At 38.2% G+C, this 24,216-nt stretch overlaps 1 protein-coding gene across 1 annotated transcript; it reads right to left on the reverse strand.

Moving 5' to 3' along the window:
- Nucleotides 1-135: 135 nt before the first annotated feature.
- On the reverse strand, nt 136-23,723 carry LOC141794764 (calpain-1 catalytic subunit-like). The gene is made up of 22 exons (XM_074675255.1): nt 23,568-23,723; nt 15,351-15,597; nt 11,967-12,036; nt 10,796-10,914; nt 10,410-10,543; nt 10,134-10,302; nt 9,904-9,987; nt 9,728-9,813; nt 7,445-7,519; nt 6,942-7,102; nt 6,691-6,860; nt 6,568-6,579; nt 5,481-5,692; nt 5,357-5,396; nt 5,201-5,266; nt 4,217-4,274; nt 3,992-4,056; nt 3,026-3,094; nt 2,872-2,950; nt 2,662-2,775; nt 1,073-1,131; nt 136-992 (listed from the first exon to the last, which is right to left on the reverse strand). The coding sequence occupies exons 2-22, from the start codon at nt 15,594-15,596 to the stop codon at nt 966-968; spliced, it is 2,115 nt and encodes a 704-aa protein (XP_074531356.1). The 5' UTR covers nt 15,597; nt 23,568-23,723; the 3' UTR covers nt 136-965.
- Nucleotides 23,724-24,216: the final 493 nt, after the last annotated feature.

Raw genomic sequence — 24,216 nt, forward strand, 5'->3', positions numbered from 1 at the left:
AGTCTTTGTCAGCATGTTTGGCATTTGACTGAGGCTCTTTATGTTTACTCCAAACACGACCTCTTTAAACCTCAGGCTATTAAAATATAGGTTAAACTCATGTTTTGAACACAATGAACAAGTCAAGGAATAATGGGGATATTTATTAAAGGCACAACATACATTCACAACACAAGACACATGACTGGCACATTTTCAGAACATGATATAAGGCTTTCAGTGTCATGTGATCCCTGCAACTGTCACTGGAGCGGACGTACAGTGTTTGTCTTCAATGTGAGGCGACTTCAAATAAAATCTTAGTGCAAAGTAAAAAAAAATAAAATCAAGTAAAACTAAAATCTAGCTGCTAAACTTTAATTTCATCTTTTGAGGATGATGATGTGTTATATGAACAGGAGACAAGTTTCAAAGGTCAAAAAAATAAAACATACTGACAGTCTGTGCTGCCACCTAGTGGTGAAAATGTTAAATGAAGAGAGTAAAAGATGCTTATTTCTGACTAAACCTTCTAATATCAGGAAATAAAAGACACATGTTCAGAATAAAAAAGTCAAACTATTCCTTCTCTGTCAGAGCTCTGCAGTAAAAAATGAAGAGTGATTTATGTTAGTGTGCAGTGGATATTCACACAGACAGCAAAATTTGAAATAAAAATATAAAACCAGCCAACATTGCACATTACAGCTAATGATTTTCCTCATGCACAGACCCATGCTGACTCTACAGAGACGACCGGTTTGTGTGGCGCAGCGACTGCTTCATACTGTTGGTTTGCATAGTTTAAAAACTCAGCTGGGAGACTCTTGGCTTTGTTTTCTTCTCTTCCTATTCGACTGTTGTTTGGCTACTCTAGGTACGCTGAGGTGGGATGTGTTAGTGGGTTCGACAGCTCCGTAAGGCTGAGGGGTCTTCAGGAACACAGCAGCAGTTTCCAGGCCCTCTTTCAGTGAACTCGGGCGTCTTCAGCCGCACATTGTCAGGAAGAGCCACTGAGAAATCAAAGGATAATGTTAGAAACAAGAAACACAAGAAATAAAGTCGACAAAGTTTCCCTAAAAGCAGAACTGACCTCTGAGAGGTTCATCTCAGCTTCTCCTGTCCCCTCCTTGTCAAACTGCTGGAAAGATCCTGTTGGGAAAAATTTCCACTGATGGTCAAAAGAGGTCACAGAAGCACACGCTTAGGCCTGTCACAATAATCAATAAATCAATTAGCGAGTGAGCATCTGTCAAAAATGCGATCTTTGGGGTGAAGACGGGGCTGCTCGAGCGTCCACACGGAGAGCTGAAGCGAGCGTCCTGAGGGGTAAGGAGGAAACACACGCTAACATGAGTGATGGCACCAAAGATACGGTTCTTAAGCCGCCTGCCACAGTCCCAGTGTGGGAATATTTTGTTTTTTATCAGAATGAACAAAGTGTGAGCTCATGAACACCAACGAGCTGATATGTCACATTTGTTTGAAAATAGTGGCGACGAAGAAGAAGAAGGGGAGGTGCAGCGGAGCCTTGTTCTTTGACAATCCGCTCTTACTGAGGCTTTTGGTCTGCAGAGTAAATAGAAATAAAAGCACCAAATGGTGGCGCTCAAAGACAGCTACATTGCCAAAGAAACGCAGCCCTTCAATACGGTTAAAGCCAGAAATGTTAAAAATGTTTGACAGACAGTACGGATTGACTGGGAAAAAGTACATGTTACAAACAATTCAGGAACTGTATAAACTCCCTTTTATTTAGGCTATAGTTTTTATTGTTGTTGGGTTTTTTTTTTGGAGTTTCGTTTTTTCTTTAGAAACAGGGTCTATGTTTTTTTGTTTTTGATTAGTATTAATTATTTTCATTAATATGTTTTTTTTAAAAAGGGAGTCCATTTAATTTTCATTGTATTTTTTTTCTCTTTCTTGTTTGTTAAATTTATTATATTTTTTGTTTAATTTATTTTATTTAAAAGATCCTGACCTTTTAATTACAGTTAAATACTCTTAAGAAATTAAAGTTTCTTGCTTTTGATATGGTGTACTCACTTTATTATCCCATTTATCATAATTACATCAATGAAAAAATTGAGAAAAAAATCAAAGTAATATTGACATTAATATCGTTTATCGGCAATAATATTTTGGAAAACTATCGTCTAGCAAAATTTGTTATCGTGACAGGCCTACACACGCTTTCTTTACTTTGGGTAGAAATATTTGAGTAACTTGCTCAAACTCGTCTTCTGCAGAAAAAGTTTGACTCCAAAATGTCCACTTGTATAAAATTAAAAGTGTCTCTCCAACTTTCCTACCAGATGTGTCTGCTCAGACTTGACTGATCCTCATCTTCCATTAAAAACTGAAGTTAGCATCTGATATTTAGCATCGGATTTGGCATTTAAAGACTCTGTGAGGAGTTTCTAAGTGATCTTGAAAAAGTCTCCCTTCTCGATATCAATACCTGACTGACGAAGTTTAGCAGAGAGAAGAGAGATCTGTGTTTTTCTCTGCTGAAAACGATTTCTGTGATTAATTTTGTAGTGATGGTGGACACTGGAGCCTAACTGTCAGACAGAAAAAGGACAGAAGAGCAGAAGAAAGAGAAACAGGAGAGAGATAGAGCACAAGCTAAAGGCTAAAACTCAGACTCCACCCAGAGGGTATTCACTCAGAAATACTCACTGAACATGGTTTCAAGCTTCACCAAGCAGCAGATGAAGTTGTCAAAGTCAATCAGCTCATCGTCTGCGTACCGGGCCACCAGAATCTGGTTCAGTTTGTTGTTCAGTTTAAAGCCTGCACAGAAGAAGAGTAAAAACAACAGTGAAGGTTTCATCACTCAGCTCTGAGTGTGTGTACAGTCAACACTGGTGGGATTTACGTTAAACACACCTGCTGCTTCCACAGCAAGACGCATCTCGTACGAGCTCATGGCTCCGGACTTGTCGAGATCGTATTGTCTGAAAATGACCTGAGAGACGCAGAAAGAAACAGGTTCAACCAGAAGCATTCCTGATATTCTTCACATTAACATTTACTAACTCACCAGCCACTTTCGGATTTTGTTCCAAAGGATTTGAAACTCCACAAGTCCTAACCGGGCGCTGCCATCTTTCTGATAAAGACAGCGTCAAGGAAACCGTAGATAGACAGTCACTGACAGATGTACAGGTGGAGCGGAGAGACCAACTTCAGGCATCTGAACAATGACCCATGAAATCATATTTTGTGGAGATGATTGAAACTACAGTGGATTATTATAAACATCAGCATTTACATATCTTAATTTTCAGCATTATGTCATTTTCAAAATAACAATAATAACAATAATAATAATAATAATAATAATGACAATAATAATAATAAAAAAACAAAAATATCAATAATAATTTATTACAATTATAATAATAATAATTATTATTATTATTATTATTATTATTACAATATAATTATTATAAATGATTATTATTATTATTAATTCTTAGCATTTATATCTCTTTATTTTTACTGTTACGTCATTTTTTAAAACATTAATAATAATATTTTTTTAAATTATTTTTTTGTAAAAATATTATCATATATTATGATAATTATTATAAATAATTTTTATTCTTTTTTTAAATTATTTATTATTTTTTAAATTTTGTTAGCCTTTCACTGATCTATTACAATCTATTTATTTGTTTATTTTTGGATGACTTTTTTAATTTTATTTTTATTTACATATGCATGGCTTTAAATTTAAAACCAAAAATGAAATAAAAAGAGCATGGAAAAAAAAAACATTATTATTATCCACATCAGTAAACAGGGCTCTCCATGCACTGCAATTGAAAGCAATAACTTACATATTGAAAACAAAAAATCGACTGGATTCCCTGGATTGCGACTTCAACATGGCTCAGCACCTTTCAGTCGTCGCCCCCTAATTTACTTTCTATGGAAATTCTCTTATAGAAATCAGTAAAGTCTCAGTCTTGTCCCCCTTTTGTCCAATAACTGAAGAGGATACATCCATCAGGTTGACCATGGTCCTGCAGGACTCTGTGCTGAAGCCGTCTGTCTTCAGATCTTTGTCTGTAAAACAAAAACACTCATCAGAAACAGGCTGGAGTTAAAACACTGACAGAGGAGCAGTGGAGGGGCTGTACAGGAAATAAGGTGGTGTTCGCTCTGCAGAGTTATGGGACATTTATTACCAATACGTCAACTCTCATATGTAAATATAGAAACTCACGCCTGGTGACGACTCTGTTAAGAATGGTCTTCAGCTCCCGGATGGAAATCTCCATGTCCTGGAAACAGACAAGACAGTTTGTAGCTCAAGCTGAGAATATTTTTACTTCATTGTTTTCTTCAGTAACACAAATAGTCTCAATTCTAGGTCTAAACCCATGTTTTAATTTTTTTTTTTGGTGTTTTTTTCTTTTTTGATTATTTGTAAGCACTCAGTTTAAAGGTAGAGTCTGCAGGATCTTCCAAAAAATAAATAAAACGTCAACATTTACAAGAATAATCCTGCTCAATCATCTCCGCTGGGCCTCTGTACATGTGTATCAGTGTCTGTGTCTGCCCCGACCCCCTCCTCAGCCTGGATGTTGATGTTTTGGTTGTATCGGGATGTTTCTGGGCGGACAGTAAGTGTGTTTACATCAGACAGTCAGAGCACCAAGTCACTTTGTGTGTTGATAAGCTAGTGGGATGAAGCTAATCAAAGCGGCTAAGATAGCGGATGTAGCACGGAAGAAGAAAAACAACCAAAGTGAAATAAAACTCCAAACAGATAAAGCTTTTTCAGAAACGAGGGTGAAGCTTGGCTCAATTTTCACTCTCTCTCAGGAACTTGGAGACAAAGAGCGATGCAAGTTAGCTTTTTGCTAACCAGGTATGTGTCAAATACCTGTGATTAGCTTGTGCTAACATGCTAAGTCAGATGCTCTGGTCTCGAGTCTCTCTCAAATTCTATGTTACAGGTGGTTGCTAGGCTAGTAAGTGTGTTCACGTAGTCACAGTTGAAGGCTGTGGGTGTGGGCTGCCGCTGGCACTGAGCCAAGGAGGAGGAGCCCAGTTTGAATGTTGTGTTTACGAACAAGTAACCAAACATCCTGCAGATCCTACTTTTCCACTTGTCAGAAAATATTTCTTGTTTTTCAGTTTTTGATTCAAGTTTATTTTAAGGAAGATGCAGTTGATCATTTGTGACTTGTTTTTTAGATCTTACGTCTCCTGCTAGTTGAGCAAACATGGATTTGAACGAGTCATCGATGTCATCTTCAGTTATATCTTCCTGTGGAAACACAAAATATTTATATTTCAGATTTTTAATAAATAAACTGAGTTTTTCCTGGGGTTAAAAATGTGTGTCAACAATACAAACCTCATCTTCTAAGTCTGCAGAAATTTCATCATCCAGCTCTCTGCATATTAAAAATACATATTAGAGACAGAAATGTCTATGAATCAGAAATGTTTCAGCTGATGAACAAGAAAACGACTCGTACTCTGTTTCCGATTGTTTCTCAGTGAAGACTCGGAGGACAAAGTCAGCTTCCTTGCCGGCCTCGAAGGTGGAGGGCACGATGAGGTATTCTCCAGGAGGAAGACGAAGCCGCGTGCTCACCTCTCGCAGGTTGATGAAGGTCTCAGAGCGAGCACACGAAGAATGAGTCAGGAAGAAATTTTTCTTCAAGTGGACGTTCTGACAGCCTCTGTACTGAGAGGAGAAGAAACAAAACGTGGGTTGAAAGGAGTTTGATTCAGTTTAAGTCTTACAGATAAAATCAGGATTGTTTTATTACTGTCAAACATTTACCGAGCACGAGACGATCATTTGTGTAACTTTGACGGCGACAGAGGGAGAAAAATGTCCTTCGAAACTCTTTTAAAGCTGACACAACTTTAAAATATATTCCGTTTTTTATAACACTTACTTGAGCATAATTCCTCATAAAGCCACAGAAAAGGATTAGGAAAAAAATATGTCCACTTTTTTTTTCATTACAATTTTTTCTTGAGAAAGAAGTCAGAATGTTGATTTTAAAGCCAAAAATTATTATTATTATTATTATTATTATTATTATTATTATTATTATTATTATTATTATTATCATCATCATGAAGAAATATTATAAATAAAAATATTATCAATATAAAATGTGTTTATATTATCATACATAATATGTAATATTGTAATATTTAAAATGAATATTTTTATATTCTTAATAAATATTACTGATATAAAATTCATTATTAATTATTTATAATTACTGTTTATAAAAATATTATAAATAAGTATTATTAATATATTTTTTATATTATAATACATAATATATAATATTGTAATATTTAAAATAAATATGTTTTATTTATTTATTCATATTATTGATATAAAATATTATCAATTATTTATAATCAATAGAAAAAATAATATCTAATAACAATAACAATAATAATAATAATTTGGAGGCATTTATTTTTTTCAGTGGCCCTTTTCCTCTTCTGTTTATAGCCTATAGTCCAAAAAGTAAAGACTTAAAAAAGAAACTTCAGGGATATAAACAGCACGACTGTGATCGATGATCCTCTTACCTCTTCTGGGATCTAGGAAAAGAGAAAAAAGGAAAAATAAAGATGAATGAGCTCAGGTAGATTAAAAACATGTAATAATTGCATAGTAAAGGGAAAGGGACCAAATAAGTTTTGTGTTCTTACCTCATACAGAGCGAAGCCGATCGTGTGCATGTCCTGACCGTGGCGCCGATACCTGCGACGGTCTTTCTGCATGAGCGCTACCAAAAAACTGCACGCGACCTCGTCGTCCTCTGGGTCGTCGTCCTCCTCCAGCAGCGTGATCTTATACTGCGGGTTGATCCAGAAGGTATCTGAGGAGAGGATGATTCGTGTCTATTCACATTTCTTCAGACCAGATGGACATTTTTGGAGGACACACGCTCCGGACTCACTGGGATGGTTCCTGCAGCCTCCGGCGGTGCTGCCTCTCCTCCACGACCCGTAGAACTTGATGGTGTTCCAGTGGCTCATGGTGTCCTCGCTCAGAGCGTCGGGGCTCAGGTTACAGATCTCCAGCCGGGAAAACTGTCGCAGGAATTCCCTGAAGGACATCCTGGAAGATGGAGAGGAAAATGTGGTTAGAAACACTCAATGCACTCGCTTCCTGTTCAGCAGAGATAAGAATTGAAACCACTGTCATGTAAAACAAATTATATCAAGCTACAGTTGGCATCATTTGTTTCACCACTGACTTAAAGTTAAGGCCAATAACAGGCAGGAAAAACTAGTTTGGCACCTACACAGTTGTGAAAAAACATCCTTTACTACCAAATTTGTCAAAAAAGTTTACGTTCAAGTTTGTTTGTTTTTTTTGCATAAACTCAAAAACCGGTTCTTTTAATTATTCTTTGTGCATTAAGTAGCATTAAGTTTTTGAGCCTTTGGGTCGTCTCACCAGAACTCTCCATCTTCCATCTGCAGGTGCAGGTCTTCCCGCTCAGACGGGTCAATCTCGTCCCATTCAGGAGCGCTACGAAAAACCAGAGAGACAAGAATAATGTTTCAGTGTGAGGTAAAATACTCAGAATTACACACTGAGAAAGGAAATCACTGGATTAAAATCCTACTGTTGCAGCTCAGACCGCTAAGAGTCATGACCAAGACCTGAGCATCTGAGACGATACCAGGCCCAGACAAGTCTAAGTGGCTCAGTTCATACCACAATTAAAATCAAAAACTCAAAAATTCTCAGTTTGATCTACAAGATCCACCTCACAAGGAAAAACACCCACAAGAGAAATAAACAGCTACAAGAATCCTGAAATAGACTCAAGTCAAGTTTCTCTTTAAGATGGACAAAGTTATCTCTCAGCTATTCAGTGACATCTCTAGAGTCATTTTCTTGAGCGATTTTCAAATAAAATTCAAAGTCAAAGGATAAAAAAAATCAAAGGTCTTGATACCAGTCTCAAATAGGGCTGAGTATTGGCAAGACCAACACAGTAGGATAGTATCGTGAAGTATCACATTATGGTGACAAATTGCAATATTCTACACAGTTAACTAAGAAAAATTAGAGATGATGTTTATGTCAATCAAACAATGTTGCTCAAAGTTGAAAGGACAAATGAAAGGTATAATTGGTAGTTTGATTTAGATACACTTTTTGTTATACTGGTTAAAATGATCTATATGTCCCGATGGCAGCAATACATGATGTGTTCTTAAATAAGAGCAAATAACATCAGCCAATCACATCGATTAGGATCCAATCTGTTAAACCAATCAAATCCCGTCCTGACATTTTGCCCTGCTCCTGTGCGTACATTTCACCGGCGCTCTGCCCCTGACTCAATGCGTCTTCCTGAGTTTAGCGGTGTATAGGTTGGCGCTCAGCAGAAGAATGGCAGAGAAACTACCCAACCCCCGATTACTGTACTCTGGGCTGTAGTTTGGATCAGAGTCTAACAAACTCTCACCACAGGGGCTCTGACAGGCAAAAATAAAAAAAAGTGATATTTAGTAAGTCCTCGAGAAAATGTGAATGTACTGTTTGTATTATGGCTTTACTCCTGATATCATGTCACAGGTAAAAGTGGACGATTCTAGCATGACAGTTGCGAGTACTAACTAAAGTCACATTTGTTTTTTTGTTTTTAGCTTTACGTTTTAACGTTTTGGTGTTTCCTTACCTCTAACTGAGACATGACTCGACGTAGGGCAAAACATAAAATGATGTGCTGAGTCCGTCTTTCAGTCATTCACAATCATAGTTGCAAATCAGCGGCGCTCGTGCATGTGAGCAGGGGCGTTGCTTTGAAGGACCTCCGGGGGTGGGGGGGCGCTAGACAGAGTCCTGACGAGATGCTACATTCAAGTTCATGCTAGTTTTTCAGGACTGCCAACCCTGCCTTTAAGTCAAAACAACTTAATCAAAAACAACTTTAATGTTTTTGAAATACTCAAAAGTCTGATGCAGTGTTTCATACATTCACTTGACTTGAAAACATGAAGTGCTTCAAGTTTGTCTAATGTTGCAAAGAAATTACCGAGTTTAAGATGTGGTCAGTTGGTGAAACTGATAGATGTCACTTGATGTAAACAATGTTACTCATAAAAAATCTGACACTGGATAAAAAGTTCAGTCGTATTTTACTTCCATAATTGGCTAAAATATATTTTTTTAATTTTACAAAAATACCAGTTTTCACAGTTGAAACATCAATATTGTATCAGGGGTAATTTTGACTCTTCTAGAGCTTTGGTCAGAGTCGCTGATTTGGTTTAGCGGTCAGGTTGTACTCTCCATTTACACTGCAAAAACTGAAATCTTGTCAAGTGTTTTTGTCTTATTTTCAGTAGAAAATGTCTTTTCAGACTTAATATGAGCCACATTCACCTGACCAGTCCAGAAAAATGTCTTATTTCAAGTTATTTAAAGACAAAATGAGATCTGAATTGCTGTAACAAGTAAAAAAATCTGCCAATGAAACAAGAGAAAAGTTACTTTTATTAAGACATTATTCTGGCAATTCAGACCTCATTTTAGTCTTTAAATAACTTGAAACAAGACATTTTTCTGGACTGACAATTTTTACTTAAAATAAGACAAAAACACTTGATAAGATTTCAGTTTTTGCAGTGTACAGAGACCTTTGAAGTAGATGGTCCAGATTCACAGATTCAATCCAACACTCCACCCTTTGTTTGCACACTTTCCCAAGTTTCCGACACTCACTTGTCACTCCAGGCACCAGTCCACTCCACCTGGCCCCAGGGGTTACGCACTCTGATGAGGCGCTCAAGGTTTCCCCGATAATTCACCTAAAGATGGACAAAGTCATCACTGACCTCAAGTTTTTTTTATCTGTTGAGGTTTTTATGATAAAAAAACACAGAGATGTGTAAACAAACCTCCTTCAGCCCGGTGAGGGAGTAGGCGTGACCCTTCACGAGCTTCTTGAACGTCACGGCCTCCATGTCGAAGGCGCTGGTGATCTGTGTTCAGTGAAATCATGGTTACTGCACTGAGTATGGATCGGCTTGGAAATAAATAGCAGAGCTTTTAATCCAGCCGTGTTTCTCAGGGCGGCGCAGCATTGATCCGCGTGTCTCGGCTTCGTGCCAGCGTGTTCAGCACTTACGTCGATGGAGCAGCCCAGCAGAGAGCCTCTCTCCAGAGCTTTGGCGATGATCTTATGCAGATCTCTGGGAGCGTTGCGCAGCTCGTACATCTCGGACACACCACCTGTGAAGTCCTCGAAGCCTTCGGTTGTGCTTCCTCCTGACAGGGCCTCATAGGAGCCATTCAGTCTGACACCACAGAGCAAAACCCGCACTCAGAAAGCACTTCAAGAAATGAATAAAAACCCTCCACTAAATACACTCAGACTGAATTATTTAGCTCTGTTAATACCCACTTAGCGTAAGCTTTCTCCAGGAGAGCACTCCAGAACTCATTCCCTTCAGCAGAGTGGACAAACATCAGCTCTCCATCTTTGACGGGCAGTCTGTCATCAATCACAACATCCACCCACTCGCCAAACTGCCAGAACTGCAACACAGAGCAATAATCAGGAAGTCCATCAGTCTGAAACGCCTGCTCCCTCCATCCCACTGAAGTCACCATGAAAACGACTCAGTTTCCTTCAGAGACTTCACATATTTTCAGATTATTCTGGCCTAAAGCGGGAACTGCAGAAAGGGTATCGAACTTTTACAGATCAGAGATAGATCCCTCACTAACTTTAGACTGAGTTTCCTGCTAAAAGTCTGTGACTTAAAGAGAAAGTGAAAGATGACGAACCTGAAAGTGGAAGATTCCAGCGTAGTCGTCTTGGAACGATTGACCATGAGGGACAACTCGGTGAAGGAGCCGCTCGTTAAGGGTGAGGGACGCAATGGCCGCCAAGAGCCAACAGTCACCTGAGAGACAGCGAGATTCAGTATGAGTGTTTTTTTTTATTACAGGTTTAATGTTATTGATTGATCAATCAGACTTTATTTATAAAACACTTTTCATACACAGCAGTAGACCTGAGCCGATAACAAATTTTGCTGGATGATAACGATAATCAATATTACCGACAGTATTATTTTGAGACCAAATTAACCACTAATACAATAATAATAAATTATGATAATGAAATATACCCTTTCAAATGCAATACATTTTTATTTCTCATTATTATTCTTAATAATAATAATAATAATAATAATAATAATAATAATAATAATATAATTTTTATTTTCTCATTATTATAATAAATTGATATTAATAAGTTTCAAATATCCTTAAAATAAATAAATAAATATAAATAAAATAAAATAAAATAAGATAATATCAAAATAAAATAAAATAAAATATATGAAATAAAATAAGATAAAATAAAATAAAACAAGATAAAGTAAAATAATATCAAATAAAATAAATTAAGATAAATGAAATACATGATATAAAATACAATAATTTTAAAAAACTAAATAAAATACAATAAAATGAAATAAAATGAAATGAAATAAAATAAAATAAAATAAAATAAAATAAAAAAAAATAAAATAAAATAAAATAAAATAAAATGAAATGAAATGAAATAAAATAAAATAAAATAAAATAAAATAGACATTAGTCAAAAATTGCACTTAAATATAAAACTGTGTTAAAGGAAGCACAAGCATAAAATACTTCCGTCTTAATGAGCAAGAACACAACACAGTCTGTACAATCCATCACATTTTGGAAACTTAACAATAACTTCTGTCAAAAAAGAAAATGAAATAAGAAAATATATAGATCTAATCCACAAAACATTGATACAAAGATTAGGACAAGAAGCATACAACCACTATGTACCAATGTGTGTTTTTTTAATTCGATTTTTAGGCATAAATTTCTGTGTTAATTTCTATCTGGAGACCTTAATAGGGAAACACTGAAAGTAAATTAAGATGTTAAAAATAATAAGACGAGGACTCACCGAGTGCTCCCTGACAGATGTCTGTCCGAGTAGCTCCGCCCACGATGAACTGAGGGTCATCTGTCAGCTCCTGCAGAGACATTAAAGGTTGATCATAGTATCTGTTGAAAACAGACGTTTCTTCTTTTAATCATTACTTTTTTTTTAACAAAAATATCTGCATACAACATCATCATCACAGAAGAATAAACCTGCTTCAGGAAACACCAGTCCAACTTTTTAGATCCTGATACCAACACTGACAGCTGGGCGTTCGTATCAGCTGATATCGATACTGATCTGATCAAAATTAAAGATTAAATATTTAATCCAAAGCGATAATGAAATAGCGTTTTTTATTCTTCTTAATTTCCCTTAGAGTCTTTATTTTCTTTCCCCTCTTAAGTGTTATTCCATCTTCTTTCCTCTCGCTCTAAATTTTACAGTTTGGTCTTTAATCTTTGGTGTAATCTAAGCGATGGCTGTTGGTGTCTGAAGATTTGAGGTGGAAAAAACATTTATTCAGCAATATTTTTGTCCTAATTAGTGCAATATAATTATAATATTACTAGTCTCAGATAATTCAGATTTTATCCTCATCTCTTAGTGTTTGAGTTTCTGTTGTCGTGTCACCATCTGATCATCCTGCCTCTTCAATACATGTAAACAGTTATCTCTAACATCAGAAACATCTTCTTTACAGTCACACGTTGCTATTCTTACACCCATGTGTCAGCTTCCTGTGTTTAATGCAGCGCTGTAAACAAATGTCAGAGCGAGGAGTGGTCAACATGCCACCACGGGACGCCAACAGCTGCAGAGGTCTGAGACGCTCCTGTCCCTGCTTGTTCTGCTCCGTCTGAGCTCGCAGACATTAAATAACAGAAAGAGAGGGTCACTGACGTGTTTGTTAACTCGATATGTTTCACTTTGGAGCTCCTGACGGGTCTTCAGGAGAGTTACATGAGTATCCTGACAGAGACTGAGGATAAGAGTGTAAACACAGCTTTACTTAAAGTGTGCGTCTCAGGATCATGTTTACAGGTGAGCTGCTAATCACAGAGAATAAAAACGATCTTTCGGGTCTTTTAAAGCTCCATTCTTTAAACTCCAAGGCTGATGAAGTGAAAAGAGGAGCTGAAACAGTGCAGATCCTTTGCGAACAGTGAGTCAATGCCTGTTCAGCCTCGAGTTAAAACACTAAGCACACACAAACATTTTTACTACCTAATAAAATCATATCTTTGGTTCTCATTTCAATAAAAATGTAGTTAATATTTTTGAAACACACCTTTTCAATTTCATCAAATGTTGACGTTTAAGCCAAAATGTGCTCAGTTCACCCCAAACTTAACCTCTTGATGTTTGCTCCGGTCAATGTGCATTAAAGACGTTTCTCTACGTGAATAAAACAAAAGAAACTTTGTTTTCTGTACGGCACAGGGACAGAATAAAACATATAAAAGCTTTGGTCTCTGAGAGAAAATCTAATATTAAATATAAACGGAAAGAGTGATGTGGTTATAAACGCTGTTCTATTATTTCAAGGATTAAAGGTAGAGTCAGCAGGATTTTTCTAAAACATTAAATGCCAACTTTTAGAGAAACAATCCTGCTCTATTGTCTCCTATGGGCCTCTTCAGCAAAAAACAGAAATGTTATCATGTGTTTTTGTCTTATTTTCAGTAGGAAATGTATTTTTTGACTAAATATGAGCCACATTCGAAACGCCTCTTGTTACAAACAATTTAGACCTCATTTTGTCTTTAAATAACTTGAAACAAGACATTTTTCTGGACTGGTCAGGTGAATGTGGCTCATATTTAGTCTAAAAAGTCATTTTCTACTGAAAAAAAGACAAAAACACTTGATAAGATTTCAGTTTTTGCAGTTTATACATGTGTGTCAGTGTCCGTGTCGTGTTTTGGTTGTTTCAGGATGTTTCTAGGCAAAGAGTGGATGCAGCGACTTAAGCCGCTTTTCCACCAAGCAGTCCGGGTCGGTTCAGTACGGTTTGGCACTGTTTGGTTCAGTTAAGCCTGATCCCGTTTGTGTTTCCACAGCAAACTGTGCCCTCTTGTAGTAGGTGGCATGTAAGCTGGATGCCGAAAGCCGCAGCTGTAAAACAATAGCGCGACGCTGTAGCAGCACGTCACAGTTTACCCAGCTAATAAATCCAACGAAGAAGAAAAACGCGACACAGTAAACAAAGAGCGACGATGAAGACATGCAGCAATTCATCCTCACTGTGATTAGCATTTAGCTCTTTGATACAAAGATCAATCAAGCTTTGTTTCAGAGAAGTCTGTGTGCCGCCAGGAGAAATACAGCCGCTGTCGGGATAAGTGACGATTATTTTGGCCAATCAGCGGTCTGCAGTGTTGTAGCTCCACCTTTCAAGAGCGGATCAGTTCAGTCTGGCACCCATACGAAAGGTCGTCTCGGTTATTTGGGGATCTGTCTCGGGATAAGTCAGTGGAAACGCCCACAAAATGCGCGCTGTACCGAGACGAACCAAACCGATCTGCTTGGTGGAAATGCGGCTTTTGTGTGTTAATGATAGCGAGTGGAAGAAGCTAATCAGAGCAGCTACGATAGCGGACGTAGCACAGAGGAAGAAAAACAACCAAAGTGAACCAAAACGCCAAACAGATAAAACTTTTTCCTAAACGAGGGTGAAGCTTGGTTTGACTTTGACTCGCTTTCAGGAACTTGGAGAGCGACGTGAGTTAGCTTTTGGCTAACCAGGTATGTGTCAAATACTCATAATTAGCTTGTGCTAACATGCTAAGTCAGGTGCACAGCTCTTGAGTCTCTCCCAGGTAGAAACATGATGCTACAGGTGTTTGCTTGGCTAATGAGTGTGTTCACAGTTGGAGGCCGTGGGTGTGTGCTGCTGCTGGCACTGAGCCAAGGAGGAGGAGCCCAGTTTGAATATTGTGTTAACAAACAAGTAACAAAACTTCCTGCAGACAAGATTACTAGATGACCTCCCAAAGAAATGTATCTTGCTGTTTTTAGCAAATTATGTAATAGACATTTTTTTCTGCAAAACTTTAGCTAGTGTAGCATTTTGTCTGACATAGACCCTTCAGGGACAGCCTCAAGAAGTAGATATACTTGCACAGATTTAATCAATCTTTATGCTGACTGTTTCTTCAGCTCTTGCAGATCTTACAGAGGCATCAGTGTTTGCTTCGGTCTGTTATAACGAGGAAAACAAAGCCTGATGGGAGCTTTAAAGTTGTGCTCTAAAAGGGGTGTGGTAGCTGTGAGTGACAGCTGGAGACTGATAGCTGTTTTCAGAAAGGCAGTAGACAAACTAATGGGGTATGACACAGCAGAAAAAATCCATTATTCTACGATCAGGAAATGATCCTCATGATGAACTTTCCCTCTTCTCACCGTGGGCCTCATCCACTCAACATCTCGAGTTTTGGAGGAGAAAGGAGCGAGCTCCTTGAAGCCCAGAGATGGAGGCTCTGCGGGGAAACAGGGGTCTTCAAACAGGCAGCCGGACTCCACACACTCCTGCTTCAGGGCCTCGTAGTCCTGGTTGGAGAAGCGCACGGCCTGCTCGTTGGAGCCCATGCCCTCCGCCCGCAGCCGGTTGGCGAATATGGTGGCAGATATTCCTCCTGCTGGATCCATACTGGTGAGAGATAAAAATATGAGGCAGGGCGGGTATGCACGGTCGAGGCTAAAAATAGCAGGCGTGTAATCAGTAGCACACGCTTGTCTCACAGTTACAGCACAGCAATTAGAGGAGGGGAGTGTGCAGAAATAACGTTTGCTCAAGTGATAAAGTGAGATTGTTTTCAGCCTGGTGGGCTGTCCGCTTTTACTGATTAGCTTAACCTTTGTGCTAAACTCATAATGACTCCACGCTGAGTGAAAAACACAGAAATAAACACTTTGATAGAGAATTAAAGAGATTAAAGTCTGTTGGATGAATTTAGGTCAGATTGGTGACATCTGTTTGTCTCCATCTAATGAGTTTTAGGTTTTTAATCTCACTGATTTAAGACAAAAAATGACAGCGTTGGGCCTTAAACATGATCAAAATAGAAGTTGTCAAAAACTTTCCAGAAGGTTTTATGCAGGAGATTTATACACTTCCATGTCCTGGCTTAAATAAGGAAAAGTCTTGTAATAAATGTTATAAAAACACTCCTAATAACCAACTATAATAACTAAAAAATATGGTTTTTTTCAGGGCCGATACCATTACCGACTATCAGTAGTCAAGGAAGCCGATAACTGATATTTGGGGCTGATATTCATTTGCAGTAAAATTGAAAATATTGGCATCAAAATTTGGGATAATATGAAATAGCTCCCAGGCTCAGCAGCTGTCTCATAAAGTTAAATTTAAACTTTTTAAAAAATTGCTCCCGAAAGCAGGGGTGGCATTAAGGGTGGGCCCAAAGGTCCCAGGCCCACCCGAATTTTTCTTATAATTTTTTATATTTAGAAATCAGTTTAAAAGGAATACAGTAGTCCTGCTGTTTTTAAGCTCCTAGACCTGTCTGCTACTTTCTCTTTGCAGTTAGGCCACACTTCCTCAGATATGGCCTCACTGACCTGTGGAGTCCCTCAAGGATCCATCCTGGGTAGCATAAAATTTCTTTTCATTGTTTTGCTGATGATGTCCAAATATACATGCCGCTAAGGTCGCTAGGCCAGGACAATGTGCAGGCATTTCTCGTTTGCCTCAGTGACGTTAAGGATGGATGAGGGAGAATTTTCTCAAATTCAATGAAATCATCTCCTTTGGAGGATACACCTCCACAACGGCATGCTTTGCTGAAAATCTGGGCCCTTTGAGTTTAAACATTGAGTCTGATGTTAGAAACCTTGGTGTCATCTTTGATTACCATTTTAACTTTGATAAGCAGATCAGTGCCGTTGTGAAAGCTAGCTTTTTCCAACTCTCTCTCTCAGCTAAGACCAAGGCCTACTTCTCTCAGGCAGATCTTGAAAAGACTTTCCATGCCTTTATTACATGTAGACTGAACTATTGTAACTCTTTATACATTGGCATGGATAAGTCATCCATTAACCGCCTTCAGCTCATTCAGAACGCTGCTGCTCGACTCCTCTCTGGCAAGAAAAAGCGCGACCACAGTACACCAGTTTTAGCGTCCCTCCACTGGCTCCCAGTCTGCTTTCTCATCGATTTTAAAATTCCTAAGGTCTTCTAACCAGCTGCAATTGGTTTTTCTTGTCATATTTATTTATTTCTATGGATTTGTGTACAGCACTTGGATCGACTGCTGTCTTCTTGAAGGTGCTCTATAAATAAACTTGACTTTACTTGGTAAAATTTTGTCACTTCATGTTTGGTTTGTTAGCTTTAGATGTTCTGTCTTAGTAAAATGAGCCATGTTTTTTAGCCTGTTAAAAAACGTTACAAGTTATGAAACATTAATCTCCGTTAATTAATCTTAGAATATTATTTTGGGAAAGACTGTACATTTTTATGTTTTTTCCTTAACCGTGGTCAATATAATGCAAAAACGCAAATCAAAGCTGAAAAAAGCAACCAAATCCACTTTAAAACCAGACATAGTAACACAGGTTTCTTGTCAGTCATTTTTATTAATCATATTATTGATCTACAACAGGGGTGGCCAACCTGCGGCTCGGTGCCACGTGTGGTTCTTTGATCCATTCATTATTGTTATGAGCAGTGGTGTACCAATCAATCTAAATTATTGATATATTGATGTTGTGATCAGTATTGATCTTTACTTGGGTGATGAGATTGATACTTAAGTTTCAGTTTCTTTTCTCGACTTGCACATGTGCTCAAAGCTATCTAGATTGATGGATGAAACTTTGTCTCTTCTGCAGTAAAAACTTGTCTTAGACACAACTCCAAGTATGAATCTTAACACCCTTTCAAACGCAATAAATGTCACTCAAAATTTGGAAGTGTTTTGATTTTCATCTTATGTTCTTTCGTTTATGTGTAATAGGAAGTGTGTGTGTGGTGTGGCTCTTTGTGTACCACAGTAACTTTTGTGGCTCTTGGTCTGTGACTGGTTGGCCACCCCTGATCTACAATAGGGCTGTCACTTTATGTTCGATATTCGAATAATCAATCGAACATGGGGATAAATATCCGTAACCGATTAGTAAATACATATTCGAACGTAAAATATTGGGTTCAGCAGCTCATCAGGGCGCCTGGAGCAGTGAACCCTTTCATCCAGCAGAGGGCGCTGTCCGCAAAGCTCGACAGTTCCATCGCGTATGAACTTCTCTCTTGACCTCAGTGACCAAAGAGTGAAGTATAGTTGATAAAAATGGAAGACGCAGAAAGCCACAGTGGACGACGTTCAATAATAACACCGAATCATCTGAGGAGCAATGTGTGGAAGTATCCACCTTTCACCAGAGAAGAAAAATGTTGTCATTGACAGCTTGTCACGTGAGATGAATGACTATGAAACAGACAGTGACTGTAAACCTGAAGAGAGGGCAGCTGCTCTTGGAGCGATGGGCTCCCTGTTTGGGAGTTTGTACAAAACGAGTGACTCTGTTGTAAGTAACGCGAGTTCCATTCAAGAAATACAAACCTACATGAGAGAGAACCCACTCTCTGCAGACAGCAACCCCCTGCTTTGGTGGAGAGAAATAGGGTGTGCTCGATACCCGCAGCTCTCAAAGTTGGCTCGTAAATATCTGTGTGTGCCGGGTACCTCAGTGCGCTCTGAACGGGTGTTCTCGTCAGCAGGCAACATTGTTAACAAAAAAAGAGCAGCACTTGATCCTGAGCAGGTTGACAGGCTTGTGTTTCTGGCAAATAATATGAGAAAATAAGTCAGTTAGTGCCGTTGTGCAGTGTTTGTGGCAATAAAAAAAGGCTGAGAATATAAAGGAAATGTCTCGTGTCTGTGATTCACAGCCGGTCAGCGGCGGCGGCGGCGGCGGCGGCGGCGGCGGCGGGGGGGGGGGGGGTGTTCGATTATCTTCGATTATTTTCGTTTATGGTTGAAAACCGTTCGACTTTGATTTTGAGGAAAAGTGACAGCCCTAATCTACAAACTTTTACAGGAAGTCAAGTTTTCAAAATAATGGCTCAATCAGATGGTACTGTGGGTGGGTCAGTGCTATGAGACAGAGCAGCGACTGTAGACAGAGAGGTGCGGCTGGATTGGAAACAAAATAACACAGTCTGAAATTTAATTTCTCATCGGCCACCGGATTAAAAGAAAAGGCTATGTCAATATCGATGTCAATATGCTTCAAAATGCTAAATATCGGCGCAGATAATCGGCCCAGGTAATATTCGGTCTATCTCTAGATGACATGCTGAGTGAATATGCCATTACTGAAACACACACTGTACAGGGAGGAAACATGAGCACTGAAAACAGACGCACAAAAGCCCCTCAAACACAGCAAACCACAGATCAACCACAGCACTCAGAAATAGGATACCTGTTCTGTAAAGGCAGGCTGAAAAAAAAGACAAAAAAAGGAGAAATTAGGAGAAAGGAGGTGTTATTGGAGGAGGTTTTTGCATATTTCTTCAAACACTGAGCTTGTTCAGCTGTGCCGGACAAAGCAGGACCCTAATGGACTCCAGTGTTTACGACTCGATGGGGGTCTTTTCCTCCTTCCTGAATACACTTTCTTTTTCAATGCCAGAGTATTTCACAACTGTCAGTCAGGTCTCCAGAGAGCAGAGGGTTTAATGGCTCTGCAGGAAAACTGGGCCTGGTCGTTCACAGTAAACTGAGTGATCAGCTTTCTGACCTGACACCAAAACAGTCCATGAGTTATATACATAACGACGTTAATGGTTTTAATCTGGAGAAAAGCTTAAAATCAAACTTTAAAATGACCCGATGCTGAGTGTGTTTCTTCACAAAGCTAGTAGCCTAAATGTGATGAATGGGCCCATCCTGCTGGATTGTAATCCAGACTTAGTAGTCTTGAAAACCTGGATACGGTGACCTAATCCAGAGCGACTTGGCTGGATTTTCTAATTCTGGAAAGGAAAGGATGGGATTCCCAAATCTGGATCTTTTGTTTCAACATTTCAGCCGCTGAATAAAGCTTTTCTTTTTGTGCCGTGTCCAAAAGATTTGAAAGTGTTAATTGTTCATAATCCAAAAATCCAAAAGCCAAAAGGAGCCAACATGCAGTTCAGGTGAAACGAGGAAAAATAAAACTGTGTGAAGTTAATGAATGATGATAGTAAAACACAACTACGGTGAAATGACGGTTAACAAAAATTGTGCAAGCTACCAGGCTGCTGGCTTTGTTTCCAAAACTCCTGCCACCATACACAATAAGTAAAAAAAGAATAACCACGCCTCTGCAATGTGTCAAAACAGAGATGTTAGAAACTACTATCTCTTATATTTGAAAAACTGTCCCTGTTCTACTTTGAGTAGAAGCTAGATGTAGGTTTTGGGTTTCTGTCAGCACAGTGAAAACTTGGCCATACGATGCTCCTCTGTGCTCGACTCCACAGGAATCCTAATGAGCTCAGTTTAAACAAACAGTGCAGACATTCAGTCAGAGGAGAAAACTCCTCCTGAGATACACCGATGAGCAACCAGGAGGAAAATTTGGACTGTTATACCACAAGCACATGTGTTACCATGCAAAAAAAAAGGCTAAACCTGTGATAGACTTAACCCTACAACAAGTAAGGACATTGTTTACCGGACCAGCCCCCCACCCTGAGGCCCCTCATGTCTGCAGGGTGTGCAGGAATGTCCCTCTGCTCAGTCAAACAGAGACACAGAGGACACTGCTGGCTGCTGACCAAAAGGATATCTCTGTTTCCCTCAGTGAGTGCAGGAGAGCTGATCTATACATTCCTGAAATGATGACGTGATCCATAGGACTTCAACCTAAACAATGCATTAAACCAACAACTACAGCCTCACGGTCAGATTAAGGGGGTCCCCTTTGAAGCAAGCAGGAGGGAGGAAGGCTGCAGAGTCATCAGAAATAAAAGATCAAGTTTGTGTTCACGAAAACTTCTGAGGAGACTCTGAAAGCAGGAACTTCTCTGTCAGCGTACATGTGATACAAAAACAGCTGATCTTTAAGGATGTAATGTATAAATTAAGAGTCTTCCATCTACAGCTCCAGAGCCTCGTGTCACTCATTTGCAGTGGTTCCTTTTAGATGAGAAAAAATACTACTAAAATAAAGACATATATTTCTTTCTTATGGAGGGTTTTAAAGATTGAAGACACTGACACTAAATAAAATCATGTTTAAACATGTTGTTGAAAAGCTTCAAATTTTTTTTGAAATGTTTTGGATTTTTGCATTTTTCTAAGACTTAAATTTTTTAAAGATTTGGCAAATTTTTGAAACTTTTCAAAATTTCAAAAAATTTTAAATTTCTGCATTTTTTTGCAATTAATTCAGATTCCACTTCTTTGAAAAATCTTGCATTCTAAGTTTTTTTCAACAATATAGGAAAATTTTGCAAATTTCTGGGGTTTTTTTTGTATTTTCTATCAATTTATTTAATTGTGGAAATTGATTTAAAATGACAGTTTTTTGCAAATTTATGAAATTGTGGCAAGATTTTGGAAATGATGAGAAATTCTGCAAATGTTTGCACATTTTTTTATTTCTGTTTTTTTTTAAAAAAAAATTTTGGGAATTTTAAAGTTTTTGGAAGAATTGTGCAACTTATTGATATTTCATAAATTTAGCAATTTTACAAAATGTATGCCATTACAACTGTTTTATTAAAAAAATGCAAACTTATCAAAAATAAAAAACTTAGGACATCACATGTACAGTGTTATAAAAACAAAAAACAAAATATTTTATCACCAAAATTAAAATATTACCAAAAATACACAGCTAATAATTGGTATTGGCTAGGGGTGGGAAAGAAAAGTCTTATATTGTAGTATTGCTACATAGTACCTCTAAACTAATAAAATGCAACTTGGTTATGTTTAAAAATGCATTATACATTTAAAGTTCATGTGATCTAAAGAAATTATTTTTCTGTATTTCAATACTGAATGTCTTGAGATTGAAAAAATAATACATCTCTTATTTTTGGTAAAATCATATGTTTTTTGTCTTGTTTTATGTGTGTTTCTTAAACAAATAAGACTGTCACAATGAGAGTAACATATAAACTCCAGTACAGGATAGACTTAGCTTTCTTTACAGTGAAAAAAACAAACAAACTTGTGATTATCGGTGTCGGTATCGGCCAAAAGGGGTTTCGATATATCGGCATATCGGATATCGGCAAAAATCCAATATCGTGCATCCCTAACAGTCAGCAATTCACCAGTGACTTTGATTAACACATCAAAAATATTTTTCATCTTTTTTTTCCCCAAATGTAATCCTTCACTTTAGTCTTCGTTTATAAGATGGATTTGGAAAAAGTTGAGGTGTCAGATCCCCTGAATATATCTTGAAAACTGACTCACATGTGGTGTGCACTTTTGGGGAAAATATGGCTCCTGATATAGTCACTAAACAATATCATCATCAATCAACTTTTTCACTTGGTCTGGTGTTTACTTAATGTGGAAATAAAAATTGATTTGTTTAAGAAGAAAATCTCAAAATTCTTAAACTTAGCACATTTGTTTTTCAGTAAATAAACATGCAATGCTGTGTTCGTGTCCAGTATGGAAAATTGTCTTCTCTTCCACTCCCTGTACTATGGACAAAATTTTAATTTCCTCAGGTGAATTAAATCTGTCCTTGATCAAAATGATGCAAAGGAAATATTGCGCTGTACTTTGCTTTCATCTTTGTTTATCTCTTATGGTTTAATTTTTTTTTTTAGTACTTTAAAGAAAAAAGTAGCTAAAAGAGAAGGCGGTGGTTCAAACTACTGTGTAAATACTGATAACACAAGATGATATTTAAAAAAAGTCACATGCTTAAGATAAACACCATTCCTTGAGGAAGTTAGCACATTTCAACACATTTTTAATCCACCTCTGGAAAGTTTGCCATCTCAGCTTTGGTTCAGATAACAAGCTTCCAAAAACAAGAGTCCAGTAATCAGAGAAAAGGCAGAAAGCTTGCCAGGTTTCTCCCAAAAACAGCTTCAAAGGCTTCTCAGATTTCAGTTAAATTAAGAGCATCAATCAATATTTTTCCCTGATGCATCTCTTTGGCAGGATGACAGAGAGAGGAGCAGGGCTGTTAGAGAAAAGTTAATCATCAAATCTGGCTTTTTGTGACTCACAGGTTGTGGAGTTTCAGTTTTTAAACACAGATAGTCTGGTCATAGCGTGTTAGCATCAAACAGTCGCAGTATGCAGACCTTATAGTTCAGGCTCAGACTGTTTGCAGCACCTGTTCAGTCAGTACACCACACACAGGCCTGTCTCTATGCGGCCTACAGAGACCTCTTCAAAGACTTCTCCAACAGGAGCTCCTCAGCAGACAAAGCTCAGACTCTCCTCACCCTGAGTCTGCATGAAGCCGTGTCTGAATATGACAGCTGGGTCCACTATTATTAGAGCTGCAGCTTCTCCACACATCAAATCAAAGTGAGCGCTCGGTGGCCTGGACTACAATAAGACCGTGGAGCACCGTTAACTCCACACCGGCGACAGGAGCACATGGAGGGCTGAGGAAAGGTGCACTCACCGGGCTTCAGACGGAACTTTCGGCCTCTCTTCAGTCACTCAGACCGTGATAGTCCGGATTATCTGAGGAAAGGGGGGCAGTGGTTTGATACAAGGGAGCTGGTCCAGGTCCAGCCCTCTCACACACACTGCGCACGTACACACACACACTCACACACCCACGCGCACGCATGCTGCAGGGAAAGACCAGCCCCCTGCAGGAGGAGGAGCCACTGGACATGCGCAGTACCGCAGAGCACCGCTAGAGGCGCCAAAGCTGTAACGTGTCCACTATACCTTTTTCTTTCTTTCTTTCTTTCTTTCTTTCTTTCTTTCTTTCTTTCTTTCTTTCTTTCTTTCTTTCTTTCTTTCTTTCTTTATTTATTTTGCCTAGAAAAATATGAGTGCTTTATTTTTCATTTCATTATTCCTTTCTTTCTTAAACAATTCTTTCATTTATCTATCCTCTCATTAATTATTTACCAATATTTATCATTTCACTGACAAATAAATTTAAAAAATGATGAAGAATGACACCACAGATAGTTTGTGTATGACTTATTAGAGAAATTATGAATCCTTTTACTTTAGAAACTGCTTATGGTGTTAAATCAATAACTTGACAATAGAAATTACCTCCACATTGCACCTTGTGTCTTTTATTCATGTAT

Source organism: Halichoeres trimaculatus, unplaced genomic scaffold (assembly GCF_033239565.1).
Source record: "Halichoeres trimaculatus isolate MK-OKI-2021-1 unplaced genomic scaffold, fHalTri1.1 fHalTri1_scaffold_8, whole genome shotgun sequence".
NCBI lineage: Eukaryota > Metazoa > Chordata > Actinopteri > Labriformes > Labridae > Halichoeres > Halichoeres trimaculatus.